Source organism: Panicum hallii, chromosome 2 (genome assembly GCF_002211085.1).
Source record: "Panicum hallii strain FIL2 chromosome 2, PHallii_v3.1, whole genome shotgun sequence".
Taxonomy (NCBI): Eukaryota; Viridiplantae; Streptophyta; class Magnoliopsida; order Poales; family Poaceae; genus Panicum; species Panicum hallii.
The window spans coordinates 42,342,645-42,355,905 of record NC_038043.1 but is presented as its reverse complement, the minus strand read 5'-3'; the positions used below and the strand labels follow the sequence as shown (position 1 = coordinate 42,355,905).

Here is a 13,261-nt window from a genome sequence, read left to right as displayed (position 1 = left end):
CGCGACGTGGAGGCTCGAGCGGACGGACCCGTCTCCCCGCCGCCGCGTCAGCGGGACTCCAGGTGGAAAAACCGGTTGAATTATTGCATTGCGTTGCAGCCGGCTCCGCCACGCCGGCGACCAAGGTAACGGCCAGGCCCGGCCACGTGCACCGGTAACCCAATCCAATTGGCTTGCGAACATGACCAGCGCGCACCAGTTGCTTGTCAGCTCTGCAACCTCATTCCGTGGCGGCTCCCTCTCTCTGCAACTGTTGGACACGGCCTGGTTGAGTGGCACAACCGGCGTTCCGCGCGGTGAATTGCGATTTGAGCTCTGAGGATTGAAGATTATTTCATGTGCAAAGAACTACTCTGTGACGATGGGCGGAGAACATGGCGGAACATGGTGAGCAGGTAGAACGAAATCGAAGAACACAACACCAGGACATGGTAGAACTCTCTCATATATACAAGAACAGAGGAGGAGACAGAACAGAGCATGCTAGTACTAACACATGGTCACGCGGCGACGCTGCCATCACCCTACCGTCGTCTCTACTAAGCTCCGATCCCATGAACTCGCGCAAGAAGAACATGGACAGGCACGATGACCGACCGACTGAATGACCGGTAACGACTCTCCCCTACGTATCTACAACAGGCTGCTGCTGTAACTGCGAGCGCTCGTGAACACGGGGAGGCAGCAAAGAACTCCTGCTCCTGCTACGGCCAATCGGCCAATCCATCAGTCCCCCACGGGGATGCCGCCGTTCCCGGCGCGGCGGAGCGGCGAGAGCGAGCGGGAGGCCCGCCACGCCACCGGGTCGCAGAAGGCGCCGGCGGGCCTGGTCTCCAGCAGCCGCAGCTTGAGGAGGCGCTCCCGGACCTCCTCGTCCTCCCGCTTGATCCGCCGCACCTGGCTGTGCACCAGCAGCACCGCCGCCTCCGCCGCCTGCTGCTCCTGGCCCTTCGTCGCCGCTCCACCTCCGCCGGCGCCTTGCTCCCTCCCCGCCTCCATCGGAACGAACGGCGACCTCGCCATGAATGAGCACACACGCAACGCAAGCGAGCAAGCGACGCCGAGGTCTCTGCTTGCTTGCTTGATGGATTGAACTGGTCGCAGGCTGCAGATCGATGACCCGACCTCCCGGTGACCCGGCATATATATAGCGGCGGAACGGCGGAGCAGAGGGGCTGCGAGGCTTGGGTTTGGCTTCTGAATCACTCGATTTTTTTCGGCACGAAAGCGACGCCCCGCGGGGAGGAAACGTGGGGTGGCTTCCCGGCAGTCGTCGAAGCCGTTGCGAAAGGCACGCCACGCCACGCCGCCTCCGGGGCACGGGATTGGTTGCGCCAGATTTTTCCGGTCCTCTTCTTCTCCAGAACCCCATGGCTGCTCGGTACGGCCGGTCGTTTCCGTTGATCTTTGACGAACGCGTCCTATTGCAAGCCCTGGAAATTCGCTTCAGAAACCAGATAACGAGGAGGAGCAATTGAAGACCCTGCGCTAGATGGATTTTTTTTACAGAAACAAATAAAAGCTGAACTCATGCACAGTCAGTGGAGATTTACGTTCTAGATAACGATCAGCCACGATCATGATCAACAAAGGTGAAGAGGTGCCTGCAAGATAAGTCTCCCGTTTCCCTGTCACAAGCATCTCCGGTTGCTGCTGCCTCCACCTAATTTTTTTCTCTATCCAATGGAGCTCCAGTTCCCAGCGCGTACCGTCCGAAACAGCCAAGGTAACCGATCGGAGCAGGCAACGACCTGAACCGGCGCCTCCCAAAACCCTCTCCTCCGGACGCCGGCCGAAATGTTCGTTTAAACGCCGCGTTTTTCTGGGGGCGGTGGCCGTCAGCTGACGGCGGTTAGGCGCCAGACGGTTGGGCTAGCTAGCTAACCGCGTTTTCTACTTTTACATCGCAGGTAGTTTTCACCGTTGATCCGACGTCTTTCCTACTCGAGGGATAAGCTCCGCACGTACGTGTCGACACTCGAGAGGGTTCTGGTTCGGCTTCTACGTAGGTCGAAAGGTGAAATTAAACAAGCAACTTGGGTTAAAATAAGACCTGTGATCTTTGTTGACTTGCCTGCCCGTGATGTTGAGATGAAATGAAACTACCTGTCCAAGCAAGCGTTAAGTAGGTGTGACTTGTTCCGGCGGTAACTTTTTTGTGCGAGGTCGGCATCCAGCCAAGTAGCCAACCAACCACAACCAACCGGTGGTAACAACAGATCGGAGCTAAGCTTTCATAGTGCAAAACGAACTAGGATTGTGTTCAAAGAGCTAGGAAAAAGAAAAGGAAATGCAGTAAAATGTTTTGACGACGCAACAAGGGTGTGGAAAAGAAAAGGGATCCAAAGTTGCGAAAAGGTCAAAAGAAATTTATTTGGATAAGGACGCTGGGCGGTTCCATGTCACTGGTGCAAGTTGGGAGCTGCATAGTAATTGCTGCAATAAGCAACCACTGTGCTTTGATTGTACGACGCTCTCTTTTCAGAAGCTACTTTTTTTCAATGCAAGCCGCGTCGTCTCCATTTTTTGGTTGACTTGTAGCTCTCACGGTCTCATGTCAAAAACAGACGACGTACAGGGCCGCTCTACGGGACAGGTTCCGGTGCTTCTTCCACATACATGAATCGCGCTACTCGGTTTGCGTACCAATCCGGTAAATCCCCTTTCACACACAAATACAGGTGCTTTTACATTTGTTTTAACTTTGTGATTTGGACCGGGACACACATTTTGAAACATAAATTGCTTAATGTTTTATAACTTGCTCCCTCCATCCTATAATATAAGGCAGCCAAACATTCAAAAAATGTCTTGAAATATAAATCATTTTAGACACATTTGTACAATTTTTCATCTAATTCCACTAGGAGTCGGTAGCATTAGTTTGGCTATCAAGGGGATAAGTTGAGCTGGGCAACGTAAGTCCCATCTTATAACTCAAGAGTGCATATATTTTTTTTGTCAATCCCCTTGATCTGTCCAAGAATCTCTAATATCTTATATTCCAAGATAGAGGGAGTAAGCTACTCTTTTCTTCCAGTGGTATGTGATGTGTCCGTTCATAGTGAAACACCTACATGACGACTTCATCAATCTCAAGACTTATCGGTCCAGTCTTTCAAAGATGCTCATAAAAGTAGGTTGTACACACGTCCGTTCATAAAATTGAGTCTGTGTATGTGTATATAAGCAACAATGGCAGTGTTATGTTTCGCTAAAAATAAAGTAAGAGAGAATATGTGTCATTTAATCAAGGTTTTGGCATTCATTTATAAAAACACATAGGTGCATAGTGATCTAAGGATGATTTTACTAATTCGGAGAAGAGTAGAAAGTATAACATTTTTTTATAAAATAGAAAACTTAAACCCTAGCAGAGCATATTTCTCAGTTTCTCTATGCCTAATTGTTCTCTCACCCCTCACCCCTTGCAATTCCTTATCTCCTGTCAGATTCGATCTCCTCGTTTTCATCATGTCTATATTTTCAAAGTGTCTTTGTTTTTCATCCTGGTAACAATTTTGTTGAACTTTGGTGTGGCCATGGGTTCAGGGGTTTGGACTGCAGCCAGCCTCTTTGTGATCCCTAAGCACAGAGAAAACATTGAGGAGGAGAGCTGGAGGTGGTGGAGGCTCGTGAACAAGTAGGGGCGGAGCTAGAGTAAACACGAGGGAGGTCTGTGGGCTGGCGTTGTTGGACTGTGGGTGCATTTCATTGGGCTCAGGAGGTGCATATAGGATGAAAAATCGATAGCCATAACTGAAATTTGTTTTGGGCCTAGGTGCGGCTGCACCCACATGGGTCAACGTGGCTCCACTCCTGTGAACAAGGTGACGAGGTGATAGATAGGGTTGTGCATCTAGTTATTGGGTGGCGAATTGGCGAAGTATGGCGAGTTAAGAGTTGAAACTAGGTGAGATTGAACTCATTGGAATGCCAACAGTATTCGATTGGTCGAAGGTTGAGAGTTAATTACGGGAGCATAATATAGAGGTTTAAAACTGTTTGCTTAACCATCAGCAAAAAAAGTGTGAATGTCAGCAGATAGGCTTAGTCATCAGGATCAGCTGGTCTCGATAAAATTCCGTTAATCCTATAGAAACTACCACTATTTGTATGGGCTGATTTCACACGCCTGATTTGATTTGGGCCGCTTAACTTGCTCGGCCCAGTTGGTGTACCCACCTTTTGGGCTTTGACGTCTCTCCCTCTCGACTCGTTTCCAAGTCATTAATTGTCAGTTCGTTACTGACCCGTTGACCGTTTGCAGCACGACACAGCCAAGGCTGCTACGGCCTTTGGGTTCGGATACGCGGTACATGCTCTGAAGAAAGAAACAGGCCTCCTAGGCCGCGCTGTCGATGGGAGACCGGTTCAAAGGCCGGGGGAACGAACGAGTGGCCGGACGCGAGCCTTCCTCTCCTCTTCTCGCCAGGCGCCAGGCGGCCGGTCGTGGGGCCAGTCCGGCGGCGTAGCGGCGCTGCGCACGTAATAAGGGCCAAAGATCACAGAGCGACACGCGTACGCCTCCCTCACCGCCCAGCTATGCCTCGCCGCCGCCGCCGGGCGCCGGCCGTTCGACCCCCACCACGCCAGCAGCGATCAGCCACACAGGCCACTCCGACGCGTCTCTCTGTGGTAGCTCCAGCCCGCGCGCCGCCGCAGTCAACTCTCGTACGCGACGAGCCCGTGCGCGTGGCGCGGGACCCATGAACCCCGACCGAGGAGGCGTGCGTACGTACGGCACGACGGGCGACCGGCCGGCGCCGCTCGTCGCCGGGCAGGCACGTTCCCGTTCCCCCCTCCAGCGAGCCGCCGGCGATCCGGCCGCGGCCCGAACGAAACGCTCTGGTGGCTACGTAGCATTGCCCGTGTGCTCGTGTCGCACGCCACGACCCGAGCACGCCCCGTCCCGTCCCATGTGGATGACGCGATGCGAGCGCCGTGCCGCTGACTCTCCCCCGGCACGTCCGCACACGTCCGGCCGTGGAAACGTAGCCGCAGTATCATGCACGCACTTGGAAATTTTAATCCGCCAACGAGTGGGGAGACGCTGACCCATCGGTACTCCACGAGGAAAAAACCTCGCCGACCTCTTTGTGCCGCGGACGCCATCGGACGTCCAGGGATCCTTCAGAGGTGTCCAAATGGAAAGCGCCCCCGGCCGCGGCCGTGCTTCCTAAGCCAACCCCCGATGAGCTGCAATCATCTACAGAACAGGATCCATCCATCGGCGTCTCAATTGTAAATTCGCGATCAATTTTAAACGCGGATCGTCTCCTTCCTGCAACGGCCCCGGCCGCTACCTTCCACCGGCCACGTCCCTGTCACCACTCACCGCCGTCGCGGCCAGTTCCTGTGGAGCTATATCATCAGCTCCGTGCCCACTGCCTCCTCTCCGCGCAACTGATTCTCCCTGTCGAGGTGCGCTCCGCGCAGACGTAGCGGCCGCTGTACCGTAGCTCCGCCCTCTCGCGCCGCGATCGCCGTCCACCCGATCCTCGCCTAGCTGCACTCGCGTCGTCGGCTCGTCGGCCGCCGGTGCCGGCAATGCGGCGGCTGCCGGGCGCCCGCGCCGGGGGCGGGGTCTCCCTCGCCCGCCTCGCCGTCGCGCTGTGCTGCGCCGCGCTCACGCTCGCGCTCGCGCCCCGCGCGGCGCAGGCGGACCTCGCGGCGGACCGGGCGGCGCTGCTCGCGTTCCGGGCCGCGGTGGGGCCGCGGCTCCCGTGGGACGCATCCGCGGCGTCCCCGTGCGGGTGGCGCGGCGTCGGGTGCGACCGCGCGGGCGCGCGCGTCGTCGCGCTGCAGCTCCCCGGGGCCAGCCTCGCCGGCGCGGTGCCGCTCGGGACGCTCGGGAACCTGACGGCGCTGCGGACGCTGTCGCTCCGCCTCAACGCGCTGTCCGGCGGGATCCCCGCCGACATCGGGGGCTGCGCGGAGCTCAGGTACCTCTACCTCCATGGCAACCGGCTCGAGGGTGCGATACCGGAGGGGTTCTTCGGGCTAAGCTTGCTGCAGCGGCTCGACCTCTCCAACAACCAGATATCCGGCGGGGTCTCGCCGGAGTTCAACAAGCTAGCTCGGCTTGCTACTCTGTACTTGGGCAACAACAGACTGAACGGCACACTACCGGCGGACCTTGAACTCAAGAATCTTCAGCTGTTCAACGTGTCGGGCAACCTCAATCTCACCGGCCCCGTGCCCGCGTCGCTCGTAAGTAGGCCCGCGAGCGCCTTCAGCGATACGGGGCTCTGTGGCGGCCCTCTAAGCCCGTGCCCAACCCCGCCGCCGCCGTCTCCATCATCGCCCTCGCCGCCGCCTCCGGCCCCTTCTAACGGTAGCGAGAGCGGAAAGCTCTCCACTGGTGCGATCGCCGGCATTGCTACGGGTGCCGCCGTGGCGTTCTTGGTTTTGATCGGCGTGATCTTCTTCCTCTGCTTCCGGTGCCAGAGGACAAAGGCTGACAGGTCCGCAGGCATGGCGGCCGACGCCGACGTGGACGGCTCTCCGATATCGGTCACCGTGGTGAGCATGGACAAGAGCGCCACGAAGCGGTCCTCGCATGCCCCGGCCGGCAACGCCAAGAAGCTCGTGTTCCTGGGAGCCGCGCCGGACACGCCGTACGACCTGGAGTCGCTGCTGCACTCGTCGGCCGAGGTGATCGGGAAGGGCTGGCTGGGTACGACGTACCGAGCGACGCTCGAGGGCGGCGCCGCCACCGTGGCCGTGAAGCGGCTCAGGTCGGCGCCCATCCCCGAGCGCGAGTTCCGCGACAGGGTGACCGCGCTCGGCGCGCTCCGGCACGAGAACCTGGTGCCGCTCCGCGCCTACTTCTACAGCCGGGAGGAGAAGCTCCTCGTCTACGACTTCGTCGGCGCCGGCAGCCTCTGCTCCCTCCTCCACGGCAGCCGCGACGGCGCGAGCCCCGCGCGGCTCGACTTCACCTCCCGGGCTCGGATCGCGCTGGCGGCCGCGCGCGGCGTCGTGTTCGTCCACGGCGCCGGCGCCCGCTCGTGCCACGGCAACATCAAGTCGTCCAACGTCCTCGTGACCGACGCGCGCGACGGCGCCTACGTGACCGACCACGGCCTCGTCCAGCTCGTCGGCGCGCACGTGCCGCTCAAGCGCTCCACCGGGTACCGCGCCCCGGAGGTGAGCGACCCGCACAGGGCGTCGCAGGAGGCGGACGTGTACAGCTTCGGCGTGCTGCTCCTGGAGCTGCTGACGGGGAAGCCGCCGGTGAACTCGGTGCCCGGGAGCAGCGACGGCGTGGACCTGCCGCTGTGGGTGCGCACGGTGGTGCAGGAGGAGTGGACGGCCGAGGTGTTCGACGCCAGTATCGCCGTCGAGGAGCGCGTCGAGGAGGAGATGATGCGGCTGCTGCAGCTCGCCACGGAGTGCGCCGAGGACCGGGCCGACCGGCGGCCTCCGATGGTCGAGGTGGCGGCGAGGATCGAGCACATCGTCGATAGCGCGCTCCGGAAGGCGGACACGGACGACGATTTCCATAGCATTTCTCCCTGACCTGTTGGCGCGGTTGTTTTCGGATCTTGGATGCACATTGTGCAGCGATGATGTTAGTCGATCTTCAGCATGTTCATAGCATTTGTTTCATTGTATTCCTTGGGTTCAGTCAGCAGTGTTTCGCTGTGAAGGCATGCTACAATTGTTCTTCGTGGTAGCACTGGCACACTATGTTCGCACCGACTAGCCTTGTTTAAAACATGTGGAATTCTTGCATTCCATATAGATCAGAACCTGTATTCTTGGGTTCATTTGGATTTTTCAGCATGGGCGGACCTACGTTGGTGTGACTGTGTAAGGGCACATGCCCCCCTCAAGTTTTTGATACTATAGGGTAGTAATTAGCAAATTTTCACCAGGTGTTAGCTTCTAAAATTTCTTATCGTAGAAGTCCGTGTCCCAACATTAAGGAGTCGGCTGCAAAATCGTGAGGCTGGAAACAGTTTCTGTCGAGGACAATTTTGACACGGTCAGGCAGGGCAGTCAGCCATCTCAAGCTGTTGTTCATCAGTGCAGGCGCCCGAACATCTTGAAGGCTTCAAACCTGTTGACCTGGCTAAGAAGATGTCGCTGTCCCGGGAACCGGAAAGCTGGTCGAACAAGGACGGCCGGGCGAGGAGACAACGGTCACAGCTTGCCGCCGATCGTTTCGATTCTGTTGTTTGGCTGCATTGTGCATGTCGTTACGTCCATCAGATGAGGAGAATGGAATGTGGAGAACAGCTTCTGCATAGCGATCTCAAATCTGAACCTCGAACGTCTGAATAAGCAAAACACTCTGAACTCCGAAAAGTTTCTGATTGACGTGGTCAAGAGAGCGACGCGGTACAGCTATTTTTTCTTGTGAGAACTCATATACGGAATTTAAGATGGTGCTGTACTGCAGTAACGCTGGACCTTCAGTACAAAATGTGCCCCATGGTCTTGTTTTAAGAACGCGTTCGATGGGATTCCATTCATCAATCAGAAGGTGGAAAAATGTGAATTTTCCCGTTCATTTTAAGACCTTCTGTATTAGCGCATTTTTTTTCTGTCGAAAATGTACTAATATCTACAGCATAATATTCTATGAATACTAATGCATCTTCTTAAGAACGCTTTAAATGAAAAATGTGGAAATTATACAAGTATCCACAACACCAAATAATTTTTTGTTAATGAAAATATTTTGTTAGTGCATTCATTTGGTATTATAGATATTAATATATTTTTCTATGAATCTAGTTAAAGTTAAAGGAAGTTTGATTTAGTGTAAGACTAAAAGGACCTACATTTGGAACGAAGGAAATTTGTTTTTTTCTTTGCACGATTAGAATTGGTCAGTTATCCTCTCTTTTATTCTTTGCATCTGGTTATGCTTCTATTTTTTTTAAATTTTAGATCAAAAGATTATTTGAAACCACAACTTTTATTTCTTAAATAGATACATTGTGCAACAAACTTATGCGCTACTTAAAATAGGTTGTCTTGATTGCGAATGGTAATAAAGGTGGGTATTAGCGAAAAGCATAAGTTGTATTGGCTTTTTTGTAATAGCTATAAATATGTATAGTTGTATTTTGAGTTATTTTTTTAGTAATGATACTTGTAGTGGAGGGCACCTTGTAAAAAGATACACCAGTGTTTTATGTTTTTTTTCTATTATAGTTATAGGTAATTTATAAATAGGTATAAAGGAGTTTTCAGTTAGTTTTTACAACAGCAGCAGTGGGTGAATTTACTAGTTTTTACCATGGCAGTAGTCGGCAGTTTTATTTCTTTTCTCTAATTAATGTAGTACTAGTAATTTCTAAGCTTTTGAGATCGAACCAAAAGGCTCCCCCCACCAAAAAAAACTAGCACAATAGGTAGACAAATGAGCCGTGCATAAGAGTTTCGAGGTAAATGGCTCAAGATGCAAAACTAATGTGGACAAAAAAAAGTTCAATGACAGCTTAAAGAAAAGGAGAACGAAGTGGGCCTCCATATTTTGTATGTGCTTGCAAGGCCCAACTGAACTGGCCATGTCAATCAACCCATCAATACTTTGGGCCAAATGCAAAATCACAAAAGCGCAAAGCGGTGGGGAGATTTGCTTGGGAACTCATTCTTGGAACTTCATTCATTTGAGTGCAAAGGTTGGTGCTTTCGCCCCTATCGTTTGTATACACTAGTATTTCGATTACTTCAAGTTGAATCCACTCTCTTGAAATTTTATATGCTATTTTCCATTTGCCTTCCCAGATGCTGCTCTATCCGGGAGCAAAACCACCGCTCCACTTGACATGAAGCTTGGAGCTGATGTACTGGGCTGGGTCTGCCCTTAGATACCCAGCGCTGTCCTGTCAGAACCTGAAGAAGACATACCAATACCCATGCCGCCTCTGGATCAAGGCTTGGTTGTCCGGCACCCAGAACCATGGCGAGGCCTGACAGAGACCCTGAAGCTAGAGGGGACCCCGACCCTCCCTAGCTCGGACCCAATATCAGATGCAGCTTTCAGTGCAGGATAGCCACACAGCAGCAGAAATATCAAGGCGTAAATCACAGCACGAGCACAACAGGATCACTGTGCCCACAGTTGCTTTTGCTCTGTTGTCAAGGTCTGGACTGTGGACCCCTCGCTCCTCTTTGATACTACTTCCCTCTTAGCTTTTCACCCTCTTTTTTGTTTCTTTGCAAGCATTTACCCATTTTCTTACCAGCAAAGCCCTACGACGGAAGTTACTTCCTACTTAAAAGAAAGAAGTTATTACCTTGTTGTGCACCAACAATGAATCACCTTATAACAAGCTCTCTCCAGATTATACTCCTAATCCTCTTCTGCTCGATCTTCTCTCTCGGACGTTGGTTCTCCTCAAGCCCACGCGCGCGCGGAACAGGACCCCGGGTGGAGCGGTTATGTCCCATCCTTTTCACGCCATCATCCACAGTCCATTTCTTCCCGTGCCCTTCCGCCCCGGGGCAGCCGCTGCTCCCTCGCTCGGAGTTAATGTAGCGTGGCCCTCGAGAGCTCTGCGTCTGCCGAGGGCGAGGGCGTCCGCGGACAAGCGAGAGCAAGCGATGGAGGAGCAAGGCGGCGCGGCGGCGCTGGGCTGGGCGGCGAGGGACGCCACCGGTGTCCTCTCACCCTACAACTTCTCCAGAAGGTAGGCGCATACTCTCGTCACTGTCGTTACACTGTTGATCACTCTGCTTTGCTTGCTCATGTATGCTTCTGAAGTTCTGATCTGCCGAGTTCTTGAAACATCTATCAGTTGCAGAGATGGCTAAATCTAGCTTCTTTTGAGACAGATATGATCTGAACTTCTGAAGCTACTTTAGTTGTCATAGTGTCATGCACTAGTTTAGCACGCTGTTTCAGATTTCTAAATCATAGTCCTTGGTAAAAGGCTTACCTAAGATTGTACAATATTTTGTTGAAGCCTGAAAAAGAGAGTAACATTCAATACGCGCCTAGAGTTGGGTAGACTGTTGCTTTCAGCTAGCTGCCCCCTTGTCGATTTTACTGAACTTGGTATTGGGCCTATCGGCTCGAGAACTAATTGGATGAGGAAAATGTTCGGAGTGCTTCCTTGACAGAGTTAGTACCAGTTTATGGAATCCTTGTTGCTGATCCCAATTTCAGGGTTCCGAGAGACGACGATGTCACGATCAAGGTGCTCTACTGCGGGATCTGCCACACCGACCTGCACGTCATCAAGAACTACTGGGGCAACGCCATGTACCCCGTCGTCCCCGGGTAATCCAGTTCGCCGCCGGCCGGATGTCGCGAACGGCGCGCTGCAAATTTAATTTGAGCCAAGAACAGTAACTCGTAACTGATTCAAGCAGTGGCCTTTGATTTCCCCGTTGGTGGTCGGCGCGCGCAGGCACGAGATCGTCGGCGTGGTGGCCGGCGTCGGCGGCGGCGTCACGAGGTTCAAGCCCGGCGACACGGTGGGCGTGGGCTACTTCGTCGGGTCCTGCCGCTCCTGCGACAGCTGCGGGAAGGGGCACGAGAACTACTGCGCCGGGGTCGTGCTCACCTCCAACGGCGTCGACCGCGCGCACGGCGGCGCGGCCACGAAGGGGGGCTTCTCCGACGTCATCGTCGTGAGCGAGCACTACGTGCTCCGCGTCCCGGACGGCCTGTCGCTGGACCGCACCGCGCCGCTGCTCTGTGCCGGCGTGACCGTGTACAGCCCCATGATGCGCCACGGCCTGAACGAGCCCGGCAAGCACCTGGGCGTCGTGGGGCTCGGCGGCCTCGGCCACGTCGCCGTCAAGTTCGGCAAGGCGTTCGGGATGAAGGTCACCGTCATCAGCACGTCCCCGAGCAAGCGCCAGGAGGCCGTCGAGCACCTCGGCGCGGACGAGTTCGTGGTCAGCCGCGACCCCGAGCAGATGAAGGTGCGCCGCGCCGTCACCATCTGGTCCTTCTCGACACGGTCGCCGCCGATCGGAATCTCTCTGTAGCTCACGAGGGGACCTCCTGATATATACGAGCAGGCGGCGACGGGCACCATGGACGGCATCATCGACACGGTGTCGGCGTGGCACCCTATCGCGCCGCTGCTGGCGCTGCTGAAGCCGCTGGGGCAGATGGTGCTCGTGGGCGTGCCGAACAAGCCGCTGGAGCTGCCGGTGTACGCCATCGTGCCCGGCGGGAAGGGCGTGGCCGGGAACACCGTCGGCAGCGTCGGGGACTGCCAGGCGATGCTCGAGTTCGCGGGGAAGCACGGCATCGGCGCCGAGGTGGAGGTGATCAAGATGGACTATGTCAACACGGCGATGGAGCGGCTCGAGAAGAACGACGTCCGCTACCGCTTCGTCGTCGATGTCGCCGGCAGCCTCGGCTCTGCTGCCTAGGCAAAGCTGCAGAAGGTTGAATACTCGAATCAGAGGCCCCAACCAATGACTATATATTGCCGCTTGTTGATAAGTTCAGGCGCTAATGGTGGATTTGTGGCTCTGATTGTTTGGTGCGTACAAATAAGAGAGATATGGTGCGCTTAAGTACATGTAAACTGAGCACTATAAGTTACTCTGATTTGATGTTTTTCTTAACACAATACTAAAGTCTTTATCTAGCTATACCAGTTTTGCACGTGATACGAACACGTGGTTTTCAGAAAAATAATATCCAACATTTCCATTTGTTTTACAGATAATAAGACTTAGGCCTCCTCCTTCACTATGGTGAAGAGCGCAAATGGAATTTTCGAGGATTTAATTCTTAAAGAAAATATTCTCATGAGGCCTTTGAACGAGGGGATATTTAAGCTTTGTTATAGAAATGATAGCAAAAAACAGATTAAAACAAAGGTGATGTAAAGATGACCAGAACACATAATTTTTCTGAATGCCAGGAAGATTTGCAATGCCCACATGTCAAGAAGCACAGCTCATTCTGGTAAGCTCTCAAAAATGACCGAAGAACATTGATGCAACGAATGCTGCAATACGACAGCGAAAAATAGAATAAAAACCAATGGACAGATCGAATTCTACATCAGTCCAGGCTACATCCAGGACGACACGGTGACTTCCATCTCTATGAAAAAAATAGGGTTGTAAATAGTACAGATATTTCTCGACCGATCAACCAAAAGAATTTGGATAGTGATTCAGGTACTATTTTCGATACGAGTTCGGATAGTTCATTCGGATAACTGATTCGGATATGAGAAGGATAATATCAGTCGAATATCGGATATCTGGTTGGATAATCCGGATAGTCAAGTCGGATACTTAGATTACAATAATTATATTATGC

At 53.7% G+C, this 13,261-nt stretch overlaps 3 protein-coding genes across 3 annotated transcripts; 2 read left to right on the top strand and 1 right to left on the bottom strand.

Annotated features, from left to right (window-relative positions):
* Positions 1-375: 375 nt before the first annotated feature.
* Positions 376-1,133, bottom strand: LOC112879384. The gene has a single exon (XM_025943626.1). It carries the CDS (start codon positions 1,021-1,023, stop codon positions 727-729), a length of 297 nt encoding a protein of 98 aa, XP_025799411.1. The 5' UTR covers positions 1,024-1,133; the 3' UTR covers positions 376-726.
* Positions 1,134-5,210: 4,077 nt separating this feature from the next.
* On the top strand, positions 5,211-7,788 carry LOC112879696 (probable inactive receptor kinase RLK902). The gene has a single exon (XM_025944064.1). It carries the CDS (start codon positions 5,551-5,553, stop codon positions 7,522-7,524), a length of 1,974 nt encoding a protein of 657 aa, XP_025799849.1. The 5' UTR covers positions 5,211-5,550; the 3' UTR covers positions 7,525-7,788.
* A 2,485-nt stretch (positions 7,789-10,273) lies between these two features.
* On the top strand, positions 10,274-12,579 carry LOC112882943 (probable cinnamyl alcohol dehydrogenase 8A). The gene is made up of 4 exons (XM_025948143.1): positions 10,274-10,652; positions 11,132-11,245; positions 11,376-11,895; positions 11,995-12,579. The coding sequence occupies exons 1-4, from the start codon at positions 10,405-10,407 to the stop codon at positions 12,352-12,354; spliced, it is 1,242 nt and encodes a 413-aa protein (XP_025803928.1). The 5' UTR covers positions 10,274-10,404; the 3' UTR covers positions 12,355-12,579.
* The last annotated feature ends 682 nt before the right edge of the window (positions 12,580-13,261 follow it).

Excerpts from the sequence above, each read along its gene's own strand:
- LOC112879384 (XM_025943626.1), bottom strand. The coding sequence starts at position 1,023 with ATGGCGAGGTCGCCGTTCGTTCCGATGGAGGCGGGGAGGGAGCAAGGC.
- LOC112879696 (XM_025944064.1), top strand. The coding sequence starts at position 5,551 with ATGCGGCGGCTGCCGGGCGCCCGCGCCGGGGGCGGGGTCTCCCTCGCC.
- LOC112882943 (XM_025948143.1), top strand. The coding sequence starts at position 10,405 with ATGTCCCATCCTTTTCACGCCATCATCCACAGTCCATTTCTTCCCGTG. Across the intron at positions 10,653-11,131 it reads CCCTACAACTTCTCCAGAAG|GGTTCCGAGAGACGACGATG; the intron begins GTAGGCGCATAC and ends TCCCAATTTCAG. Across the intron at positions 11,896-11,994 it reads GCGACCCCGAGCAGATGAAG|GCGGCGACGGGCACCATGGA; the intron begins GTGCGCCGCGCC and ends ATATACGAGCAG.